The 26173-nt window shown below is 45.5% G+C and overlaps 1 protein-coding gene across 1 annotated transcript in view; it reads right to left on the bottom strand.

Moving 5' to 3' along the window:
* The window catches only part of SLC12A4 (solute carrier family 12 member 4), a 135468-nt gene that overhangs the window by 79055 nt on the left and 30240 nt on the right, over nt 1–26173 (bottom strand). The window contains exons 2-3 of the mRNA XM_068261427.1: nt 8780–8874; nt 3271–3402 (exon numbers count right to left, since the gene is read on the bottom strand). Of these exons, the coding sequence (XP_068117528.1) occupies nt 3271–3402; nt 8780–8874 (227 nt within the window). The remainder of the gene's footprint in view (nt 1–3270; nt 3403–8779; nt 8875–26173) is intronic.

Genomic DNA, 26173 nt, shown 5'->3' with positions numbered 1-26173 from the left:
CCGCAATTTTTTCTCAAAAAAGGCGATACCTAAACTGTACAGGGATGTTGAAAGGCAAGTGGTGACACCTCTGGCACACAGCGTTGGGTCAAGGGTCCATCTGACCATGGATGCCTGGTCTGCAAAGCATGGTCAGGCCTGCCCGAAGGCCAAGTCAGTCCCCACACACACAGCATCTCTGCCTGCACGCCATGTGACTGCCTTCCCCAAAACTAAGCCGCTCCCCACACAGAACCTCTGCCCGCAGGCCACTTGACTGCCTTCTCTGCCACCACTAACAGAGTTCAGGACTCCAGGTGGATTCCTCTAGCAGCGGCCGCTATACTACTTTTTCTGGTGCATGTACATGCCTGCCTAATTTTTCTGGCTGCACTGCAGCAACAAAACAAAAAAGGCATGTACATGTGCCAATTCCCCTTCCTGATAATTACCTTGCCGCGGTGAAGGGCCTTGCGTATCACAATGAAGCAATGACCGATGGCTATGTGAGTGTCTCGGGGGAGGCACACCCAAGATAATAAGGTCGTTGCTTCATTGTGGGCAGACCAAATTTGATCAGCTGGACAGTCACTGTTGTTCCATCATTGAGCGACCACAGCCCGGCGCCCATATGGGCTTGAAAACCGCCACGACCTGCACTCTGGCCACGGTGCGCACCAATCCAGCACGGCCGTCACTACACAAACAGATGTTTGCGGTGCATTACACAGCGAGTTCAGTGTGTCAGTGTTAGCAGTACTCTAATTACACTCCCTGATTGATGTATACACATGCAAGATGTTTTAAAGCACTTCAGGCCTGTAATTTAGCATTCAATGTGATTTCTGCCCATAAAAACGCTGCTTTGCGTCAAATCCAGAATTTTCTCCGGGACTTTTGGCGTCTATCCCACTCATCCATGTAAAAACTCAGATGTTAGAAACCCTTGAAACATCTTTTCCATGACTTTTGTGGCCAGCATAAGTGTTTCTAGTTTTCAAAGTTCGCCTCCCCATTGAAGTCTATTGCGGTTGAGAAAGTTCGCGCAAACTGAACTTTTGCGTAAGTTCGCGAACCGAAAATCAGGGGTGCGGGCCATTTCTATTTAGCGTGGCCGGGAACTTATGCAACAGCAGGATCAGCCATATACCGGCTGTATCCTGCGCCCAAGTCTCCCGGGGCCGATTTTACATGTATCAATTATTACAGGATGTGGAGTAGTGTGCTATGACTGAGACGAGGGGTTTGCATTGTGTAAATGGAGCTTGGGGTGGAAGCGGGGGATGTATAATGCAAGTGGTGTGTTAAAATAGTGTAAGGTAGTGCAAGTATCGCCACTGATAAGTATGGAGTTGAATAAAAAGAGGAATTTTAATGAACACAACTTATTTGTAAAAATAAGCCATTTTTATTCATTATTCAAAAACTATGTAGTCTTTTCCCATTGCTAAATCTTACCTTTCCCCGATTTACACTTATTTAAATTTAGCAGAGACACAAGCATCTTTACTGCCCACAAGGGCACTCTTTGGCCTGGGACACACTTGAGAGCTTTTTGGCAACGGTTTTGGATCACCAACAATCGCTGGTGATAACAAAAAGCGCTTTGCCAAAGGGCATGGAGTGGAGCTCACCAGAGCAATTGCGATTAGGGCTAATTGCAATCATGGGTCCTGCAGCATTTCGGGAGCGTTTGCTCTGCAATGCAAAGGATATGTACACTGCAAAATTGCTTTTGAAACACTTTCCAAAAGTGATTTTTCCTCAATTTGGAGTTTTTTTTTAAAAAAAGTTTAATAAACACATTATTTGTTCCGATACCTGGCTTTCGCTCATAGCCCCACTTTCTAGCACAAGAGGTCACAGGAACGTCTCTAACTGGAGCTAGATAAGCACCTATGAGCTATGACCTCTTCTGCTAGTGGGCGGGGTCACAGACCGGAAGCTGGACATCGGGACACAGCAAGTATAAAAAAAACTTTAAATCGCAAATGCAGGGCTTCCAAATCATAGCAATCGCTCTGGGGCTCACTGCACAAAGTACTAGCGTCATTTCAAAGCGTTAGCAGCAATGCCCTGGCCTTAAAGAGAATCTGTACTGTAAAATTCTTACAATAAAAAGCATACCATTCTATTCATTATGTTCTCCTGGGCCCCTCTGTGCTGTTTCTGCCACTCCCTGCTGCAATCCTGGCTTGTAATTGCCATTTTTATGCAGTGTTCACAAACAAAAGACATAGCAATTGATACGCTGAGAGTAGCTTAGGCCTTGTTCACATCATTTAGCGCAGATGGCTGTGCGATCGGAACGCAACGCGTCTGATCGCACGCCATCTGCGCTACTATGCGCTGCAGATCCCATTCATTAGAATGAATGGGATCTGTGCTGCGATTCCCAAAAATGCATGCAGCACGCGATAGCGCAAACTATGATGGGAACGGTAGAGGGGCTGTCTAAGCCCTTCTACCGTTCTTGCGTGTCGCACACTACACTGCCAAAATGCGCACGGCAGCGCGTATAGTCTGAACGAGCTCTGGTGTGCGAGTCATACAGAGTGTGCAGGGGGCCTGGAGAGGGTGTGTATAGCTTCTGCCAATGACAAGCAGTGCAGCACATTCCACACATTCCAGCCTCAGCCGTCAGACGAGAGAAGATTAGATCATATAACAGAGATAACACAGCCACTGTGCAAATAGGAAAGGCTGCAGTAAGCCAGATCACATTAGAACAGCTATAGGAACATATAAGATAGAAGAAATAAGGCTCAAAATTTTGTTACAGAGTCTCTTTAAGCAATCAAACCGTAAATAGCAATCTTTATGACCACAAGTGGCTCAAGTTTACCTGCAGTCACGGTGATGTGGCCAACTTACCGAGTGTGAAAAGATCTCTTCTGATCCCTTTTATGGATCAGTATCAAGTAAAGTAGTGACAGATTTGAACAGCTAAAAAGTATTATGCCTGGTACACACCATGCAATTGTCTGTTAGATCAGCAGCTGAATCAATTTCTGACAGGTTTGATCAGATTTCGAATCGTTTTACCGGTCGATTTTTCATTTTTTCTGTTCGATTCATTTCTATACAAAATCGATCGAAAACCTGATTGGACCTGTCGGAAATTATCAATTCAACCCAACAATCTGACAGGAAATTGCATGGGGTGTACCAGGTATTAGAGGCAGAGGCTCAGCAGGACAGCCATGCAAGGTTCATTGTTTAAATAGAAATAAATAGGTCAGTCTCCATATTCCTCTCATTTGAGGTGAGGTGTAACCAGCAAGGACTTACCTTGGTCAACTTTTTGCGAATCCCCTCAGCATTTTCTGCCTCTTCATGTTCCTTTGCACCTTGTGTCAGGTTGGTATAGTTTACTAAGCGACTGAGGAGAGCAGAAACCTTCGGTCTGACGTCCAGTTCCTCCTGGAAAATGTATGAACAGACAGACAGAAGCTGTGAGATCTGTTCCTAACAAGCACACTGCAGTCTTATTAAACACTATTCATCTCTAGCTAGATCAGGAGTGTTGAACTCAAATACAAAGTGGCCGAAATTGAAAAATGGGACCAAGTCGAGGGCAAGCCTCAATGTCTAGTGACCACTGCCCTCCCTAATAAAGTTCCCTGGTGCCTAATGGCTTCCTCTTTCCCCTATACAGTTCTGTGGAGTATCCCTACCCTATACAGTTCCCACCTCTCGACTACATAGTTCCCTGGTGTCTATTGCATCCCCCTTTCTCCCCTATACAGTTGCCTGGTGTCTAGTAACCCTCCTCCCTCCCCTCTACAGTTCCCTAGAGTCTAGTGCTTTCCCCATTCCTCCACAATATGGCTTCCCTGATGATCTAGTCATTCACCTCCAATATGGCTTCAGTTGTGGTCTAGAGTGGACCAAACATGAGTGGGGAAAATACTTGCAGGTCATGTATATATACACAGAAGGAAGTGATGTAAGCATCCCATTTCAAGTCCAAGGAGTTTCCATGCATTTGGGTTTCAGCTGGGTGTTCCAGTCCCCCCCCCATTTTACAAAATAGTCACTAGTAGATCATTTAACTCTAAGGGCTCTTTCACACTAGAGGCTGTGGTAGAAAAGGCTGAAAGTCAGCCTTTTGCTTAACGCCAATACATAGCGTTTTCAAAGCGTTTTCAAAGCCTTTTGAAAGAGTTTTACAGCTTATATGAAAACGTCCTTTTTTTTCTTCTATAAAAATAAGTGAACAGGTTAGCTGTAAAACGCTTTGAAAACGCTGAAGTTGGCGTTTTCCATTGACTATCATTGAAACGCCAACAGCCAACTTCGGCTGTAAACAGCCCTGAAAAAGCTCCTGGGAGCATTGAAACGCAACGCTCCAAAACGCCGAGTTAGATGTGAAAGGTAAAATGAAAGTCTATGCACTTTTACCTAGCAAAACGCCAACTTCGGCCGTGGCGTTAAAACGCCGAAAAATCCCTCTGGTGTGAAAGGGCCCTTAAAGGACCGCTATTGTAAATTTAAGACAAGTCTGAAGCCACAAGTCAGATATCTATATAGAAACCAGCTTTTTTTTTTTTTTTTTTTAAGTTCGTTTCAGCATCACTTTAGTAGCATTTCAATAAAGTCATAATTAACATGGCCAACATATCAGTATAATCATTTAGGAAATCTAGTTTATTTTAGCAACACATCACTACAGTAAATGTGTGTTACAGGAATCCAAGAACAGTCCATGTAGCAGGAATTGGGGTGAACAGCAGCTGCCTTGCAGGAGAAAAATAACTGCTGGATTCTATAAACAAATATTTCAGCCCATTTTAGTGATGCGTGAGGGTGTGATGTGTGTGTGCGCGCGTTTCTTTTCTGTTTTGCACATGAACAGGTAATCTGTCTTCTGTTTACCTATAAACATGTACTGTTCCATTGCAATCCTGTTGCCAAATCAACTACTGCTGACCTGACAGGACCGGAGTTGAGCTAAGGATACAGAATTAAAATAAATAAATACATAAAAAATGCTCGCATGCATTTTGAAATGCTGCTTTCATTACTATGCCTTCACAAAAATTAACCCTAGATTTGTGATTGTGGTTGTTTATATAACTGAAAGATTTAGGTAAATGTTATAAAATGTTATACCAATATTTCCAATATTTTCAAGGTGATCCACCACACCAACACCCAATATAAACAAACGATCTGATCTTCATACAATTAGTAGATTCTGAATAATAAAGTTCCCCATACATCTAGCGATTCTGTGGCTTAATCAACCATCCGATTCAATCATATCGAATTGGATGAAAGTTGGTGCTGCAAGAAGCATGCCCTGATGATTATTCCACCGATTTTGGATTTATGTATCAATCGAGCATGCTGGCAAATCATGGTCTGAAGTGGTCGATTGGAAGTGAGGCGGTAACGGTTTTCGATATAGCAATAATCAATGTAAGTGTCGGACCCCTGGGCGCTGCCCCCCCACTCACGTGTAAAATGTCCCCTTCCCCCAATGCACACATGCAGTGTAACTTCTCACCTGTCCCACTGGCTCCACCCATGTGGGTCTCACACACCCCACGTGGTGGCACTTACGGTAACAGCAGCCATGGGTGTGACAGCGGATAAGGCCAGGAGTTGCGTCAGGTGAGAATTTACACTGTTCGGGCCTCCAGAGAATTCCCAGGCTGTACTCTGCCGCTGCCCAGGACCCTCTAGCTGACTGAGGCCATGCATATGAGCATGGCTATGCCTGTACAGTAGCACGGAGCTGCTAGTGCACAGCAGCTTACTATGCTCATGCTTGAAAAGAAGCGCAGTCTGGAGCAGATTACCGACAAGGCCTTGTGAGTAATCTTTGGAGGGTTTGCAAGGTGAAACTACGGGACATATAAGGATGCAGAAGTTTCTTTTTTCTTAAAGGACCTCTTTCGCGAATGAGGAAAAAAAATAAAAAAAAGTGGTTTATGCATAAACTATTAAACATCCTTCTAAAATAGTGTCAAAAGTAAAAAAAAAAATGCCAAATGTACAGGAAGTTAGCAGGCTCACGCTCACCCACCCACCCTCCCTCAGTATGTACCTTTGGCATGTTCCAAGACAAATTCAGCAATCATTAGCCCCTCCCTCCCCCCATCAAGACAAATTGAGCAATCATTAGGCCCCCAACATGACCAACTCAGCAATCATGAGTCCCCCAACAAGACAAATTCAGCGATCTTGAGGCCCCCAACAAATCATGAGGCCCCCAACAAGACAAATTCAGTAACCATGAGGCCCCCAACAAGACAAATTCAGCAGTCATGAGGCACATAAATAGACAGCATTTCACATAAATAGGCAGATGCCCCCTTAATATGGTAGGCACCTCTCACCTGGCAGCAGTTCCCCAAAATACACTCAATCTGACAGCAGTGGTTCCCCAAAAATAGGTAGCCCCAGGTCTATAGGTGTCCCCAGAATAGGTGGCCAGCAGTATAGATGTCCCCAGAACAGGTAGCCAGGGGAAGAGATGTCCACAGAACAGGTAGCCAGGGGTATATGTGCCAGTATATGTAGTCAGGTGTATATGTCCCCAGTATATGTAGTCAGGGGTATATGTCCCCAGAATAGGTAGTCAGGGGTATATGTGCCCAGTATATGTAGCCAGGGGTATATGTGCCCAGTATATGTAGCCAGGGGTATATGTGCCCAGTATATGTAGCCAGGGGTATATGTGCTTAGTATATGTAGTCGGGGGTATATGTGCCCAGTATATGTAGTCAGGGGGTATATGTGCCCAGTATATGTAGTCAGGGGGTATATGTGCCCAGTATATGTAGTCAGAGGGTATATGTGCCCAGTATATGTAGTCAGGGGGTATATGTGCCCAGTATATGTAGTCAGGGGGTATATGTGCCCAGTATATGTAGTCAGGGGGTATATGTGCCCAGTATATGTAGCCAGGGGTATATGTGCCCAGTATATGTAGCCAGGGGTATATGTGCCCAGTATATGTAGTCAGGGGGTATATGTGCCCAGTATATGTAGCCAGGGGTATATGTGCCCAGTATATGTAGCCAGGGGTATATGTGCCCAGTATATGTAGCCAGGGGTATATGTGCCCAGGGGTATATGTGCCCAGTATATGTAGCCAGGGGTATATGTGCCCAGTATATGTAGCCAGGGGTATATGTGCCCAGTATATGTAGCCAGGGGGTATATGTGCCCAGTATATGTAGGCAGGGGTATATGTGCCCAGTATATGTAGGCAGGGGTATATGTGCCCAGTATATGTAGCCAGGGGTATATGTGCCAGTATATGTAGCCAGGGGTATATGTGCCAGTATATGTAGCCAGGGGTATATGTGCCAGTATATGTAGCTAGGGGTATATGTGCCAGTATATGTAGCCAGGGGTATATGTGCCAGTATATGTAGCCAGGGGTATATGTGCCCAGTATATGTAGTCAGGGGTATATGTCCCCAGTATATGTAGTCAGGGGTATATGTCCCCAGTATATGTAGTCAGGGGTATATGTCCCCAGTATATGTAGTCAGGGGTATATGTGCCCAGTATATGTAGCCGGGGGTATATGTGCCCAGTATATGTAGCCAGGGGCATATGTGCCCAGTATATATGTAGCCAGGGGGTATATGTGCCCAGTATATATGTAGCCAGTGGTATATGTGCCCAGTATATGTAGTCAGGGGGTATATGGGCCCAGTATATGTAGTCAGGGGGTATATGTGCCCAGAATAGGTAGTCAGGTGTGTCCCCCAGCAGGGGAGCAGCGCAGTGGAGGGAGAGCTGTGAGCAGCGGTGAGGAAGGGGGCCATCTCCCCCCCCCTTCCCTCACCTTAGGGGGCTCTCCCTCCCTCGCTTTCCCCTCCAGAAGTAATGTCCGGGTGGCTGGAAGCAGCGGGCGGAACTTACCTGCGTCTCGCCGCAGCGTGGAATGGATTTGCCGCTACTCTGGAGCCACCCGGACATTACTTCTGGAGGGTAGAGCGAGCGAGGGAGAGCCCTCTAAAGTGAGGGAAGAAGGGGGGGGGGGGGAAGATGTCCGCCCTTCCCCACTGTGCCCATAGCTCTCCCTCTTCTCTGCGCTGCTCCCCTCCCAAAAAAAAAAAGAACAAAAAAAAAAACCCACGGCAGCTCAGCTGGGCGCCCTTGGGGACCTAGCGTCCGGGGGCACGTGTCCTACCCCGACCCCCCCCCCCCCCATAGCTCCGCGCCTGATGATGGATTGTGAGGCTGATCCATTTGTTAGGGGTGTTTTTTTTTTACTTTCATTTCACAAATATAGCTGCTGCCTACCTAGTTTTCATTGGTGTAATCCATTGCTGGCAGGAATTGCTGTTATAATAATGGCTCCGTAAGCGTTTACATTGTTGCCTGGTAACCAGACTCCCAGTCTGTGCAGAGAGTCGGTCTGTGCAGAGAGTCATCTGTTATTATAACAGCTGTAACGGCGATTCCTGCCAGCAATGGATTACAACAATGAAAACTAGGTAGGCAGCAGTTATATTTGTGAAATGAAAGTAAAAAAAACAAAACAAAAAAAAAACACCCCTAACAAATGGATCAGCCTCACAATCCGTCACTGTTTACATTACATGTTGTATTGATGAAACCATTCATATTTTTTTTTTCACACTATTTTAGAAGGATGTTTAATAGTTTATGCATTAACCACTTTTTATTTTTTTCCTCATTCGCGAAAGAGGTCCTTTAAGAAAAAATAAACTTCTGCATCCTCATATATCCTCAAAGGACCTCTTTCGCGAACGTTGTTAAGGATCTGTATACGTTTTGCAGCATTAACCTGATTTATGCTGAGAATTACCTCAAATAAGGCCAGATTCCTATCATAATATTCACTGCCATTGGCTGGCTCTGAACCTCTGAGGAATGGACTGTTTTCCTTTTGGCTCCCATGACCTGAAATGAAAGACCGACAAAATTAAAAATGGATAGAGAACTTGGTTTGTGAAGGCCAAACAACCCCAAAACAAAAAATGTATACTTCCAGTTTTAAAATCAGGCTCATCTTTACAATTACAGGAACCCTGTAGTGAAAGAGACATGGAGGCTTCCAAATGTATCTCCTTTTAAAGGACAACTGAAGTGAGAAGTATATGAAGGCTGCCATATTTATTGCCTTTTAAACAATACCAGTTGCTGGACAGCCCTGATGATCCTCTATTTCTAACACTTTTACCCAAAGACCCTGAACATGCATGCATCATATCAGGCGTTTGACATTATTGTCACATCTGACAAGATTAGCTGCACGCTTATTTCTGGTGTGATTCAGACACTACTGCAGCCAAATAGATCAGCAGGTCTGCCAGGCAACGGATATTGCTTAAAAGGAAATAAATATGGCAGCCTCCATATACCTCTTACTACAGTTGCCCTTTAAAGAATGCAGATCCTTTTAGCTGCAGTCGAGTCTGCATTGCACACCTGTAACAAGCATGCGACTAATATAGTTAGACTAATCACAACACTTGTTCTTCATACTCATTCTGGGTCAGTGGTTTATCAGCCAGGCAACCGGCATAATTTAAAATAAAATACCGGTACCCATGATTACAGTTATTATTTGCGCTACTACATCTCCATATGGGAATTTTGAACAGCACTCCCTGAATGTCAGTGGCACAGTCCAGCTGCCAGAATAGTGGCATGGACATGGGTAAGCTGGCTAGCATGTTTCCACAGGTCCTTTGCAGGGAGCGCATTTAAAAAAGGAAAAAAAATAAATAAATAAAAAAAACCCACCTCTATAAGACCCCCCCTGCATAAAAGAAGACCTTTGTAAAAAGGTGCAATCTAACAGATCTAAAGTACATATGAAGTTCGAAGAAAATTACAAAAAGTTACCTACTTAACTCAGCAGAGAGTTTCGTCTGGACGGTCCAGAGGCTCTTCAGACCCTCTTTCAGCCCACCGAACCATCATAGAGACCCCCTTTACCTATGTGACTCAGCCAGAGCCCAATAGGTTTCTTGTGGCCACTCCCATGGCCATGATCGAATACTAGGCATGGGCAAGGAAGGTCCACGCATGCCCACTAGAACAAAGCCGCTCGTGTATGACCCTTTTCCTTTTTTAAATTCTACCTGTGACCAAAGATGGAAGAGTTAGATAACTGCCTCAGTAGAGGGAAGCCTATGGATAGTGCAGAGGCTTCCACCATTCACCTTATCCCCACCATTCCAGCGATGGGACCATCTGAACATATATGTTCTTACAGCCACGGTCCTGCCTATGTACAAGCACAGCCGCACCGAGCAGGCCTAAACACAACCCTCACCTACACAGTAGCACGGAGCTGCTAGTGCACACATGGAAACTTTGTTCTACTGAGTAGTAGCTGAATAGTGTACTGACACAGGAGACCAGGGTTCAAATCTCGGCTCTTCCTGCTCAGTAAGCCCGCACCTATTCAGTGAGGAGACCTTGGGCAAGACTCCCAAATACTATTAATGCCCATTGACCACACCCTAGTGGCAATATAAATGTTCTGTGTCTTGTCTGCTGCGCAGGCCATACTTACAGCTGCACATCATGGCCGCATTTGTACTTGGATGGGAGCCTCACATCGAACAAGAAGAGAGTCCCAGCCAGCAGCATCAGGCTGGATGAGGATCAGAGATGAGAATCTATCCTGGCTAGTATCTCATTTTTCCTTTTTTTTCTTTGTCACATGTTCACATTAAACTTCAGATATACTATAAATGAGGAATGCAAAGTACTGTATATTAATCTGCTTGCTCAGAGTTTGTTTAATAACCTGCTAATATATATTTTTTTTTAGATTGATGGAGAAATCCAGAGCAGAAGAAACCTGCAAACCCTCTTCATGGATACTTGAAAAAAAAAGCAAATCGAGATCCCCAATAGTGCAATATGGCAAAACAATTGGTCAAAAGAGTAAATATACAAGAATATACTCACAAATGTGGATTACCTCTGGTAACCACTCAGTAGCCAGGTGGGGAGATTAGACTCGACTCCACTCAGGTTAAAAATGTCACTCTCTGTAGAAGAATAGGGGGTAACACCCCTCCACCAAGGGTGGACACTCAGGATCAACAATTGCTCAAAACTGAGACGCCAGATAAAGATAAAATTGTTAAAAACTACCTCACTTTTTAAACATGTTTTAAAGAGGAACTTCAGCCTAAACAAACATACTGTCATTAAGTTACATTAGTTATGTTAATTAAAATAGATAGTTGATATAATCTCTTACCCACCCTGTTTTAAGCCCAATCTACACGATACGATTCTTTGTACGATTCGATTACGATTCTATTTACGATCCGATTAAATCCAACATGTCCGATCGGGATTCAATTCGATTCAATTCGATTCGCCATTGTAAAACAATGGCAAATCGAATTGAATCAAATCCCGATCGGACACGTCAGATTTAATCAGATCGTAAATATAATTGTAATCGCATCGTACAAAGAATCGTATCGTGTAGATGAGGCTTAAAAAGAACAGGCAAATGTTTGTGATTTCATGGGGGCAGCCATCTTTTTGGTTGAAAGGTGGTGACAGGGAGCACCTTTGATCATCATTTTATCTCATTGCTGGTCATTACCCAGAGTGGGGGCACATCTAAAGACCACCCTGTGAATAGTTTGTGAAATGACGCCAAATCAGGGTCTCTCGCAATCATGGACCAATTTGAATGTATAGCCTTTCTAATACAATCGGCCATGGATGAGTAATCGAATGTAAACTTCGTTCTCCTGGCGTTACCGTCGTCCTTTTCCTTAGGAGTCAATAAAATACTCCTTGCCTGTTTCCAGGCTCCCAATCTAGATCTTTTCTGTTTCAATATTTTTATTAAAGTTTTTGTCAAAAAGAAATTTTAACAAGCAAGATTGCAATTTCAGTGCAAGTCAAACAAAAAGAAACCAAATATAAATTACAGTAAGGGTTCGAGTAGTCTTGCCACAGGCTTCACACTCATTATTACGTTGTAATGTCAGACGGACCTAGAATTAGGTCCCACTGATATCTCAGGATTCCTATTAGCTCTTGTTGGGCTAGAGCCTAGTTTGTATCCGTGGAGAAATAAGCCTGGCCCATAAATAAAGAAGTTAAAGGAATAAAAAGGGAAAGGAAAAGAAAAGGAAGAAAGAAAAGAAGAAGAAAAAGAGAAGAGAAAAAAGTCCGATCATCTATTGGGTCAGTAGTCAGTCCTCAACAGTTATCTGTTCAGGGCAGGCCAATAAACAATCTCCAGGGATCCCATATTATAGAAAATTGTTTGACCTGGTCTTCAAGCTGACTAGCCATCTGTTCTTGAATCAAAAAGGCCGTTACCCTATTTTTGACTTCTTCAAAAGGATACGAATTGTGTCCTCCAGGCTTTAACGATCGTCTGAGAGGCTGCAACAAAAATAAAGTGAGCTGAAATGTTCTGAGTTTTGGTAAGAGAATCTACTTTGTGATGTAACAAGGCTGACCAGGGATCTCTGGAAATGGTTTTACCAAATAGTGAGGATAGGAGCCTGAAGACCCTGCCTCAAAATCTAGATAACATGGGGCATGACCAGAAAGTATGTAACAGGTCGCCTTTTGCCCTGCATCCCCGGAAACACGTTTGAGTTTGGTGTAGCCAAGTGTGAGAGAGTCTGGCGGGCACCCAGTACCATCTAAGTAAAACCTTATATGCCGATTCCACCATCATTAGGTTGAGAGAAAGTTTAGGGACTGTAGCCCATGCACCATGCTGGATCCGGCTGTACAGACTGACCACGTCAAATGTGGCCAGTCTGTCACCGGGGACCCACGTGGTACTCTCTACCATCCGCAGAACCTCAAGGGTGTCCTTAAGATAGGCCAGCACTCCCTCCAACAGGGGGCGCAGAAGGTGGTCCAAGTACCTGGACAATCTCTCCGTGAGAGACCCACAGTCTCTGGGTCGTCCCGGCGGTGAGGTCAGGGACTTGTGAAGTTTTGGTATGTGATACCATACAGGGCGCCGTGGATACAGGGAGTGCAGAATTATTAGGCAAAATTAGTATTTTGACCACATCATCCTCTTTATGCATGTTGTCTTACTCCAAGCTGTATAGGCTCGAAAGCCTTCCACTAATTAAGCATATTAGGTGATGTGCATCTCTGTAATGAGAAGGGGTGTGGTCTAATGACATCAACACCCTATATCAGGTGTGCATAATTATTAGGCAACTTCCTTTCCTTTGGCAAAATGGGTCAAAAGAAGGACTTGACAGGCTCAGAAAAGTCAAAAATAGTGAGATATCTTGTAGAGGGATGCAGCACTCTTAAAATTGCAAAGCTTCTGAAGCGTGATTGAAACAATCAAGCTTTTCATTCAAAATAGTCAACAGGGTCGCAAGAAGAGTGTGGAAAAACCAAGGCGCAAAATAACTGCCCATGAACTGAGAAAAGTCAAGCCTGCAGCTGCCAAGATGCCACTTGCCACCAGTTTGGCCATATTTCAGAGCTGCAACATTACTGAAGTGCCCAAAAGCACAAGGTGTGCAATACTCAGAGACATGGCCAAGGTAAGAAAGGCTGAAAGACGACCACCACTGAACAAGACACACAAGCTGAAACGTCAAGACTGGGCCAAGAAATATCTCAAGACTGATTTTTCTAAGGTTTTATGGACTGATGAAATGAGAGTGAGTCTTGATGGGCCAGATGGATGGGCCCGTGGCTGGAATGGTAAAGGGCAGAGAGCTCCAGTCCGACTCAGACGTCAGCAAGGTGGAGGTGGAGTACTGGTTTGGGCTGGTGTCATCAAAGATGAGCTTGTGGGGCCTTTTCGGGTTGAGGATGGAGTCAAGCTCAACTCCCAGTCCTACTGCCAGTTTCTGAAAGACACCTTCTTCAAGCAGTGGTACAGGAAGAAGTCTGCATCCTTCAAGAAAAACATGATTTTCATGCAGGACAATGCTCCATCACACGCGTCCAAGTACTCCACAGCGTGGCTGGCAAGAAAGGGTATAAAAGAAGAAAAACTAATGACATGGCCTCCTTGTTCACGTGATCTGAACCCCATTGAGAACCTGTGGTCTATCATAAAATGTGATATTTACAAGGAGGAAAAACAGTACACCTCTCTGAACAGTGTCTGGGAGGCTGTGGTTGCTGCTGCACACAATGTTGATGGTGAACAGATCAAAACACTGACAAAATCCATGGATGGCAGGCTTTTGAGTGTCCTTGCAAAGAAAGGTGGCTATATTGGTCACTGATTTGTTTTTGTTTTGTTTTTGAATGTCAGAAATGTATATTTGTGAATGGTGAGATGTTATATTGGTTTCACTGGTAAAAATAAATAATTGAAATGGGTATATATTTGTTTTTTGTTAAGTTGCCTAATAATTATGCACAGTAATAGTCACCTGCACACACAGATATCCCCCTAAAATAGCTAACTAAAAATAAACTAAAAACTACTTTCAAAAATATTCAGCTTTGATATTGAGTTTTTAGGTTCATTGAGAACATGGTTGTTGTTCAATAATAAAATTATTCCTCAAAAATACCACTTGCCTAATAATTCTGCACTCCCTGTAGAGTGGGAGCAGATCCGTGGCAAACTTATTTGAAAGAAATCCTTCTTCTACACCCGGTTGCCTGGCAGTCCTTCCTGCTGATCTATTTAGCTGCAGTAGTGATCTGAACAATGTGCAAACTGTGGATAGAGCCTAACCATTGTCAGAACAGTGGCTTGCATATTGGGAGATTAATTACACATGATTACTGCTAGCAAGACAAGGATGTATCAGATAGATATTACAGTTTTATACTGTTATGACAATGGTTAGGTTTAGATGGGCTTGCATAGTGTTAGAATAGGTTTTAATTGTTTGTTGCAATCAATTTTGGTTAACATACTGGTTGCATGAAGAATACTATTGTAGCCTGCATAAGTATTGCCTGGCACTTTGATCAGACCGCAAGCCTAAAACATCACGCACCGCTGTTACAAGGAAGTGATTTGCATAAGGAGGGTTCTTTAGCGTCTATTCTGCCGTGCCTGGACAAGCCCCTGATGAGTCATACATGACGAAACCGGTAGGGCGTGGCTTCCAGCAGGCGGGATAGACGCATTAACATGATACAGCGGCGGTAAGCTTGGAAAGTTTAAAATGCGCATATCTTTTTATCTTTGCGAGTGCAATTTTAAGCATTTTATGTCAAAAAAAAGTAGTATTACACTATGCAGGCCTCTTTAAGTTTAAGGTGGAAAAGTTTTACCTATGTGGAAGCGAATTATGGTAAGGAATTACCCATAAGCGCTAATGCTGGTCTTCTGGGGTCAGCCATAATATGCGGTGAGCGTAATCTGTTGTATATGCATGCCTGGGAGCACTGGTGGGCATTTTCACTGAGGTGGAGGTGCGTGTAAAGATATTGGCTTGGTAACTTGGTTACGCTAGGTCTGTCCCGCTGTTTTGGAGTTTCAGTGTGATCCGGGTGCAGTGGAGCCGGGACAGCGTTCAGACACTCTAGGAGAACCTTATCTATTTACAAGCGTGTAAGCTGGTCTAACTTAGTCAGCATATATATCTGGTGAGCGTGAATTCTGCTCATTTGTTGTGGGTGGAAGTGCACATATTGTGAAGCTGCACGATGACACTTACTATTTTTGTGGCTGTATTACACTATGGCCTTTCCTGTTTATATATATTTCTTTGAGGAAACATAGAGTGTAAAGAATGAAGATCGTTGTGGATATCACATCAGTTGATGCCCTTATGGTTGATCTATAATATAATCAGCAACGACATCTGGTGAGAGGATTATATTTACTATTTGTGGATACAAGAATTACGAACTGTGTTTGGACTCTATAGACTGTTTAAGAGCACTGCAGAACCCCAACTACACATTATTGCAGGGTGGTAATACCCGCCATATCTGTAGCGATCTAAAGGCTCGTACACACGCCGTACTAAAGGCAACGACGAGTCCGTCGTCACGTCCCGCTGGGCGGGTTTTCAGCAGACAGTACAGCGTGTGTACAGTCTGTCGGCGGACTGATAAGGCCGTTTCTGAACGATCCGCCGGGCGGATCGTTTACTTTAAAGAGACTCTGACGCGAGTCTAAATTCAGTTTAGCTTGTAATCATGTTAAGCACTAGAAGCCCTGCTAAACCGCCACATTCCCGCGGCAAAACGAGAGGTTTACTCCCCCCAAATCCCCTCTGCAAAATCCACGACTTTCTTGGTCGTGGATTTTGCTGCGTATGGAGGCAGAGCTTTGAGCTGCAGCTCTGCCTCTATGCACGTCAAACTGCCCATGGATCTCCGCCTCTCCCCGCCCCTCTCAGTGAAGGAAGATTGAGAGGGGTGAGGAGAGGCAGAAATCAGTGGGGATTGACGCGCTAAGAGGCAGAGCTAAAGCCCTAAGCTCTGCCTCAAGCAGAAAGCGCTCCCCGGACTGAGCAGAGAGGATTTGGAGGGGTATAACTCCTTGTTTTGCCTCGGGGATGCAGCGGTTTAGCAGGGCTTATAGTGCTTAAAGTGGACCCAAATTAAAAATACAAGACTGCAGAAATAAAATCCATTTTCTGAATTATAATAATAAATGTGTAACATCCGCAGAAATGGCGGCTGCGGGCACGCAGGGTGTCTCCGCAGCCGCCTTGCCTTCCTGCTCAGGGACTTGGCCCGTGCCTCTGGCGTCTTGTACGCCGAGGACGGGTTTGTCTATTGCACATAGGGTTGCCGTGTCGCACACGGAGACAGGACCTTTATGCGGGGAGGAGGCGCGTCAGCTGACCGGCCGGTCGGCTGATGTCAGAAGAGACTCACGGCGCTCCGGATTGGCTGATCATTGTGGGCACGACCGTGGGGTCTCCTCTGCTTCAGGGGCCTTCACTGTTCACTCGCAGCTTGTCTGCTGTTGCGAATACTCACGTGTTAGAGCTCAGGCCTTAGATAGTATCCGGTGTGCTTTGATCTGGGAGGAAACCAGGGATTTCACACAAGAATAGGATTATTGTATTACTGTATTTTGATATTCTGTGTATGACTGCCTACCCTCTGACTCTGCTCTTGCTTATCGTTTCTATACTTCTGCCCATCTGACTCTGTTGCTGAACCCTGCCTGAGATCTTACTACTCTCTTGCCTGCCGATTCTGTACTGTAACTGCCCGCCTGTTACTGATCCTAGCCTGTCTGACCTTTCTACTCACCAGTGAGCCCTTGTCACTGGTGAGGTGCTCTTATAATAGTACCCACCAGCTCCTCTGGTGAGGTTAAGCCAAACTAATTAGTTACTGTGTTCTAACAGTACCCACCAGCTCCTCTGGTGAGGTTTTGTCAAACTATTCAGTTACTGTGTACCAATAGTGCCCACCAGCTCCTCTGGTGAGGTCTAGCTAAACTATTCTGTTACACCAAGCACTACATACTTTGTATTCTGCTAGCTATACTTGTATTTTTGGTGATTCTGCAGATCACACATAAATCAGACGTCTGTGTTGCTACACCAATCGTTACAAAATGGCAGCCTTTTTTCAGCTGCATGATGACAAATATAAAGGGTTTTACATTTATTGGAGGAACCCCTCCCTTCCTTTCATATTGCCGGGACAGAATCCAGCAGACTGGTGGAAGAGATAAAAAAACAAAACACAGGCTGCTACTGATGATGTCACAGGGGAGGTGATCTCACCTTGTGTGAGATTTCACATAGACAATGCCCCTGTGAGGGAGGGTAACTGATGACAAACACACCCATGATCTAAAACCTCCTACTACTCGTACGCTCAGAAGTAATGGCTGCCACCTGTATAACCCTAGTTATGAAAACAGAAGGGTGAAAAGCATGCAATGAAATGCTCATAGGCTTGAAGGAGTGTTATTTATCTTTGTATGTGTCAGAGTGGTGCAAATAAATATCTTAAATTAAAAAAAAAGTTTGGTTTGAGTCCGCTTTAACATGATTACAAGTTGAAAAGTCATTTTAGACTCGCTTCAGAGTGTCTTTAAGTCTGGAAGTTCACTTCAACTATTTTATCCTTATCTGGCGCCTCAGTTTTGAACAATCGTTTGTCCTCTTCATGGATAATTTTATTTGATGCTTAATTCAGAAAAACACATTGTAAGTGTGGATGTAGCTTTAGTGACACATTTTCCAATATAGAAATCTGTTTCTTTTTCTACAGCACTTTACTAGAGCAAACCATAATAATGGTCAAGTATGAATAAGAATATTTCCATCTCTTCAACTTCTCACACCCATATTTGGAAATCCTCCATTTAGAGGATAGAACAGGATGCAAAATAAATAAATAAATAAATAAATAAATAAATAAATATTCAAGTCACTGTTGCTGCGTCATCTAAATCTCTTCAGTCCTGCATAAGATTTTCCTCTGAATGATGTTGGAGATGCGGAACAGAAGAGGAGGTTTGTTGCATGTGCTCTGGTCCTGCCCCAACATGGTAAACTTCTGGTCAGCAGTGGAAGATGCGATTAAGATTTCAAACTAGACCGCAGCCACAGTGTGGATTGGTCACAGCAGATCTGATGTACGATTTCACTGGGTCTGTCCATTGTTTGCATTCTGTTGCCACAACCAAGGGTGGACAACTAAAAACATGTCTGAAGGCTTCTTGTAGCTAACATAGGACCCGTCAACATGTACGTTATGGTCTGTTGTAGGTTATGGTCTGTCATGGAAAATGGTCCAATTTGCCCTCTGATGTAAACTTAGGTTTATGCCAAACTTTAATGGCCATCCTAATTTCTGCTCGGTACAGGTTAAATTTTGTACATATAATAAATTATTCTCATCTTTCAAGTGTACCTGAGGTAAAAGAAAATACAATATTTATTGAACCTTGATGATTTATAGGCTCTTTAAAAACCTCCAAGCTCCTTATTGTGTCCTTCATCATGCTACTATATGCCCAGTTTGTAGCTGCATCTGGCAACAGTCGGAGCCTTGCACATGTACAGGAACTGCTGCACACACATGTACATCTGATAAGGGCATCCAGAAAAACAGGAGCATGAGAACAATGGAAAAAAAAAAAAAATTCTATCCCCTTGAAAGGTTCTCCGAGCTGTGCCATCTTTGCCCTATGACACCATTTATTGACCTGAGGAAGTGGGTTGAATTACATGAAACATGTAGTTTTATTCGTAAAAACAAACACCAGACCTTTTTTTCTACCCTAAAGTGTCATCCAAAGGCAAGTTCATTTTACCTTTTAACCCTTTAGCAGCCACATATAGCAAAACTATATGTGCGATTTTTTTCTGCCGCTAGAGAAGTGTGCCTCCCCCAGTCTGGCAGTATTAGTTGGAAAGTGACAACTATGGTGGCTGCAGTATGAACATTATACAGCCGGTTCTCACATCTATAGAGTTCTGTTTTCATAGGTACATATGGTCTTCCTCCATTTGGTCCTCCCACCCTGCTCATTGGACCCAGATTTTAAATGATCTTCTCACTTAAAGTAAAGACTATAGCACCCTTGGGGTTTCGGTATTTGTTGCCTTGGTGCTACCGACACCTGCCTATTCTATCCATAAGCTTTGCCTTCTGTGAAAGACAGTGCATATTCAGAACTCAACTTATTAATTATTGTTGTGTTACACGCTTTAGTATTTTTTGATTGTTCATACTGTTTGTAATTTTATACAATTTTTTTTTTTCAATAAAATTATTTGTGATAAGAGAGAAAAAAAAAAAAATCATTATACAGACGGTGACTGTCCACCTGCAGAACAACAATTCCCAGCATGCCTTTGGAAAACATGAACCACAGAGCCAGCAGATGACAAAATGCTTGGGTGATGGATCACTTGTATTTTCTCGCAAAGCAGATTGGTGCAACTGGGTGCAGGGAGGGTGATAAGCAGGATGCTAAACGGCGCATGAAAGCAGTCATATTTACCTGTTATGGGCAGGTGGATCAACTTCTTCTCTCCTCCAATCACGGCGCTGTAATGCTGACTTCATGATGTGATCGTAACACAAGGGATGGGATGGTGTCAGCATTGCCGGGCGGCACTGCAACACTGACACCATCCCCTAGGTTAAGATCACATGACACCCTAGAGGCTTGCCGGGAAGGAAGGGGGCTTGGTTACCGCATTCATATTGTGACAGGGAACATGCACACTCCAGCCCTTGATGCGTCACAACCCACGTGACGAAAATGCATAGGGCGGAGCTTGGAGGACGCATGCTGTTCAGCTACCAGGACATACGCGGCCGGGACATGTGAGAGGTGACCGGAGCCGGAGGAGATTTGGTATTGTGATATGCTCACTTACAAGTCTATTTTATGTACGCAGTTTTCACTAGGGGGCCATTGGGAGCCTTATTAAATGTGATCAGAACTCAGAAGAGGATGCCGGGAGAGCAGCGCAGCAGGTGGATGAAGAGGAACAGGTAAATATACAAAAGCTCCCTGCACCGCTCTTCATAGCTGCATTAATCTACATGTAATATATGCAGTTAGGGCTGGTGCACACCGAGTGGCTTTTTCAGCGTTTCTGCAGCCGCTTGCGGCTGCGGATACGCTTGGTCAATGTATCTCAATGGGGTGGTTCACACCAGAGCGGGAGGCGTTTTGCAGAAACGCATACTCCCGGGGTGAGGCATTTTTTGGATTGCGGATGCGTTCCTGCCTCAATGTTAAGTATAGGAAAAACGCAAACCGCTCTGAAAAACGCCTGTTCATAGCGGTTTTGCCGGCGTTTTTGTTACAGAAGCTGTTCAGTAACAGCTTTACTGTAACAATATATGAAATCTACTACACCAAAACGGCTACACAAAATGCTAGCTGAAACGCTACAGAAAAAGAAAAAGCGTTTCAAAATCTGCTAGCATTTTGCGGATCTGCTTGCGGGTTTTGGTGTGCACCAGGCCTGAGACACCCTGGCATACATTATCTAACTCGAGATTATGCATGTAGGGCTGTTAACGGGCTAAACAGTTTTTAAAAGGGAACCCAAGGTGGGTATTTTAAGTAAAAAAAAAATAAAAATAAAAAAACACACACACACACACACACACAATGCTACCTGATCCGGGGTGGCTGGCCAGAGCAGGTAGCCGCAATTCCTGATGCTCTGCCTGCAATACCTTACTTTCTGTTTTATGACCCCCAGGGTCACGACACTGGAAGCTCCGCCTTGTGTGTCTCACACACACAGTGGAGAGCAGGGAAGCGGCAGAGCTGCCCAACGGCAGCTGGGGAAGGCTTCCTGGAACACCCCCTGTGGGCGTTCAGCAGGGAATACCTCTCCTCCCTTCCCCTCGAGATTGTCGTCATTCTGCATGTCGGCAATTTCGGGGGGTGGTAGCACGGCGCTGGGGAGTTGGGGCAGAGAGAGGGGTGTGTGTGTGTGTGTGTGTGGGGGGGGGGGGCACAGAGGCATGTTATGCAGCAGGAAACATTCATCTCTTTCCCATCTACACACACACACACACACACACACACACACACACACACACACACACACACACACACACACACACACACACACACACACCCCTTTAAGCACAATTTAAGGGTTTTATGCTTTTTGAAGCAAATGCAAGCCATGAACTATGCACTCCAAAACTTCAAAGAAAGGTGAAACTGAAAGGAAATTGTCCCAGCCTGGGACCTGACTAGTGTTGGGCGAACAGTGTTCGCCACTGTTCGGGTTCTGCAGAACATCACCCTGTTCGGGTGATGTTCGAGTTCGGCCGAACACCTGATGGTGTTTGGCCAAACTGTTCGGCCATATAGCCGAACTAAGAGCGCATGGCCGAACGTTACCCGAACGTTCGGCTAGCGCTGTGATTGGCCGAACGGGTCACGTGTAGTGTTGTGTGAACATCTAGATGTTCGGGTTCGGGCCGAACATGGCCGCGATGTTCGGGTGTTCGAGCCGAACTCCGAACATAATGGAAGTCAATGGGGACCCGAACTTTCGTGCTTTGTAAAGCCTCCTTATATGCTACATACCCCAAATTTACAGGGTATATGCACCTTGGGAGTGGGTACAAGAGGAAAAATTTTTTTAGCAAAAAGAGCTTATAGTTTTTGAGAAAATCGATTTTAAAGTTTCAAAGGGAAATCTGTCTTTTAAATGCGGGAAATGTCTGTTTTCTTTGCACAGGTAACATACTTTTTGTCGGCATGCAGTCATAAATGTAATACATATAAGAGGTTCCAGGAAAAGGGACCGGTAACGCTAACCCAGCAGCAGCACACGTGATGGAACAGGAGGAGGGTGGCGCAGGAGGAGAAGGCCACGCTTTGAGACACAACAACCCAGGCCTTGCATGAGGACAAGAAGCGTGCGGATAGCAATTTGCGTTTTGTCGCCATGCAGTCATAAATTTAATACAGATGAGAGGTTCAATAAACAGGGACCGGAAACGCTAACCCATCACAGATGTTCATTGTTCATGTTACTTGGTTGGGGTCCGGGAGTGTTGCGTAGTTGTTTCCAATCCAGGATTGATTCATTTTAATTTGAGTCAGACGGTCTGCATTTTCTGTGGAGAGGCGGATACGCCGATCTGTGACAATGCCTCCGGCAGCACTGAAACAGCGTTCCGACATAACGCTGGCTGCCGGGCAAGCAAGCACCTCTATTGCGTAGAAAAACAAAAGTTTGCTTTCCTAAAACGGAAAGAATTTGCGATAATTCAGGTTGGAGTGAGCTCGAGCTCACTCCAACCTGAATTATCGCAAATTCTTTCCGTTTTAGGAAAGCAAACTTTTGTTTTTCTTAACATCTTAGTAAGGGGGCTTTTAGGACCATTGTAGTCCCTTACACACCCCAATGAGTTCTGGGTCACCATGAGCTTGCTGGTTAGTCTGTGCCTCTCTATTGCGTACATTGCCAGTTTGTGCCAGGTGTCTAGCTTCGATACCCAATAGTTGAAGGGTGCAGATGGATTGTTCAACACAGCTATGCCATCTGACATGTAGTCCTTGACCATCTTCTCCAGGCGATCGGTGTTGGAGGTGGATCTGCACGCTTGCTGTTCTGTGTGCTGCTGCATGGGTGTCAGAAAATTTTCCCACTCCAAGGACACTGCCGATACCATTCCCTTTTGGGCACTAGCTGCGGCTTGTGTTGTTTGCTGCCCTCCTGGTCGTCCTGGGTTTGCGGAAGTCAGTCTGTCGGCGAACAACTGGCTAGAGGAGGGGGAGGATGTCAATCTCCTCTTTAAAGGCTCCACAAGGGCCTGCTGGTATTCTTCCATTGTGACCTGTCGGACTCTTTCTTCAAGCAGTTTTGGAACATTGTGTTTGTACCGTGGATCCAGAAGGGTATAAACCCAGTAATTGGTGTTGTCCAGAATGCGCACAATGCGTGGGTCGCGTTCAATGCAGTCCTAGGCCGAAGAGGTCCTAGCCTAGGGTCACAAAAACCTGTTTATTTGGGCTATTTCAATGGTAGTGATGGTGACGTACATAAATCTCAGCCATGGCCGTTAGCAACGTCTGAATTTCACGAAATGTCTCATGCAGGTAGAAGACATATTGTTAGACTTGGATTCCAAAGATGGGGTCCCTACATCTCTGCAAACCAGAGTTACAGGGGTCCAAAATTGGTAAAATCCCCCATAGGCTTTCATTGGGCCTCCTATTTACAGTTCCAAAATCTCACATCTTTTCAAAGGGCAATTGATCAGCAGTGGCAAATTTTCTAGCATTGTAGGGACCCTTAGGGGGAACATGACTGGTGAGTTTCGGGCCCCTAGGCCGAAGAGGTCATAGCCTAGGGTCACAAAAACCTGTTTATTTGGGCTATTTCAATGGTAGTGATGGTGACGTACATAGGGCCGGACTTGTACTTTTTTCCGCCCAAGGCCCACTATCACCATCTGCCCCTGGACTGACTGCATCTTAAACTTTCCCCCCAACATGGCAGGGATTAGATTGCTGTAACTGTAAGCTCCTGTGAGGACAGTTGATGGCAGGGATTAGATTGCAAGCTTTTTGGTGAGTGGCACATTTTGGTGAGTGGCAGGCAGCTCAGAGATCACTGTATTGTCCATTTGCTGCCCCTTCACCCCCCCTCCCCCGAGTGCCAGATCTGGCTTTTGGTAACCACCCCATGTGCAAAGTTTGTGAAACAGAACGACCGTGGGCCGGCACTGGCTGCTAATATGTGAAGGATACAGTACAGCCAGCATTAACAATCACCTGACTGCTGCCCACAGCCTGCCCATTGATTTCCTGGTGCCCTAGGCCATGGCCTTTGTGGCCTTGCCTGAAATCCGGCCATGGACGTACATAAATCTCAGCCACGGCCGTTAGCAACGTCTTAATTTCACGAAATGTCTCATGCAGGTAGAAGACATATTGTTAGACTTGGATTCCAAAGATGGGGTCCCTACATCTCTGCAAACCAGAGTTACAGGGGTCCAAAATTGGTAAAATCCCCCATAGACTTTCATTGCCTCCCTATTTCACTTTCCAAAATCTCACATCTTTTCAAAGGGCAATGGCTCAGCAGTACCAAATTTTCTAGCATTGTAGGGACCCTTAGGGGGAACATGACTGGTGAGTTTCGGGCCCCTAGGCCAAAGAGGTCATAGCCTAGGGTCACAAAAACCTGTTTATTTGGGCTATTTCAATGGTAGTGATGGTGACGTACATAAATCTCAGCTATGGCCGTTAGCAACGTCTGAATTTCACGAAATGTCTCATGCAGGTAGAAGACATATTTTTAGACTTGGATTCCAAAGATGGGGTCCCTACATCTCTGCAAACCAGAGTTACAGGGGTCCAAAATTGGTAAAAGCCCCATAGGCTTTCATTGGGCCTACTATTTACCGTTCCAAAATCTCACACCATTTCAAAGGGCAATGGCTCAGCAGTGGCAAAACTCACCAGTCATGATCCCCCTAAGGGTCCCTACAATGCTAGAAAATTTGGTACTGCTGAGCCATTGCCCTTTGAAAAGATGTGAGATTTTGGAAAGTGAAATAGGGAGGCAATGAAAGTCTATGGGGGATTTTACCAATTTTGGACCCCTGTAACTCTGGTTTGCAGAGATGTAGGGACCCCATCTTTGAAATCCAAGTCTAACAATATGTCTTCTACCTGCATGAGACATTTCGTGAAATTCAGACGTTGCTAACGGCCATAGCTGAGATTTATGTACGTCACCATCACTACCATTGAAATCAGGCACGTGCAAAGGGGGGTGCTCTGGGTGCCCAGGCATCCCCCCTTTTTAAAATCAGCAAAAAAGGCCCCTCTGATCGCGCAAAATAAGCCCCGCCCCCTACCGCGGTAAGCCCCGCCCACCCGCGAGAAGCTCCGCCTGGGGCACTTTCAGGTGAAGAGGCCTGGATAGGAATCCTAGTGTGGCATACTGACCTCACCCTCCACCTAGGACCCATACTGATCTCTACCTCCCCAAGCACCCATAGTGACTTCTCCCTCACCCACAGGGACCTCTCCATCCACCTAGCACCCACAGTGACTTCTCCCTCCCCAGCACCCACAGTGACCTCTCCATCCACCTAGCACCCAAAGTGACCTCTCCCTCCACCTAGCACCCACAGTGACCTCTCCCTCCACCTAGCACCCACAGTGACCTCTCCCTCCACCTAGCACCCACAGTGACCTCTCCCTCCACCTAGCACCCACAGTGACCTCTCCCTCCACCTAGCACCCACAGTGACCTCTCCCTCCCCCAGCACCCACAGTGACCTCTCCCTCCCACAGTGACCTCTCCCTGCACCTAGCACCCACAGTGACCTCTCCCTGCACCTAGCACCCACAGTGACCTCTCCCTCCACCTAGCACCCACAGTGACCTCTCCCTCCACCTAGCACCCACAGTGACCTCTCCCTCCACCTAGCACCCACAGTGACCTCTCCCTCCACCAGCACCCACAGTGACCTCTCCCTCCCACAGTGACCTCTCCCTCCACCTAGCACCCACAGTGACCTCTCCCTCCACCAGCACCCACAGTGACCTCTCCCTCCACCAGCACCCACAGTGACCTCTCCCTCCCACAGTGACCTCTCCCTCCACCTAGCACCCACAGTGACCTCTCCCTCCCCAGCACCCACAGTGACCTCTCCCTCCACCAGCACCCACAGTGACCTCTCCCTCCACCAGCACCCACAGTGACCTCTCCCTCCCACAGTGACCTCTCCCTCCCACAGTGACCTCTCCCTCCCACAGTGACCTCTCCCTCCACCTAGCACCCACAGTGACCTCTCCCTCCACCTAGCA

The sequence above is a fragment of the Hyperolius riggenbachi genome, chromosome 11 (genome assembly GCF_040937935.1).
Source record: "Hyperolius riggenbachi isolate aHypRig1 chromosome 11, aHypRig1.pri, whole genome shotgun sequence".
In the NCBI taxonomy this organism is placed as follows: Eukaryota; Metazoa; Chordata; class Amphibia; order Anura; family Hyperoliidae; genus Hyperolius; species Hyperolius riggenbachi.
This window is presented reverse-complemented; position numbering and strand designations above follow the sequence as displayed.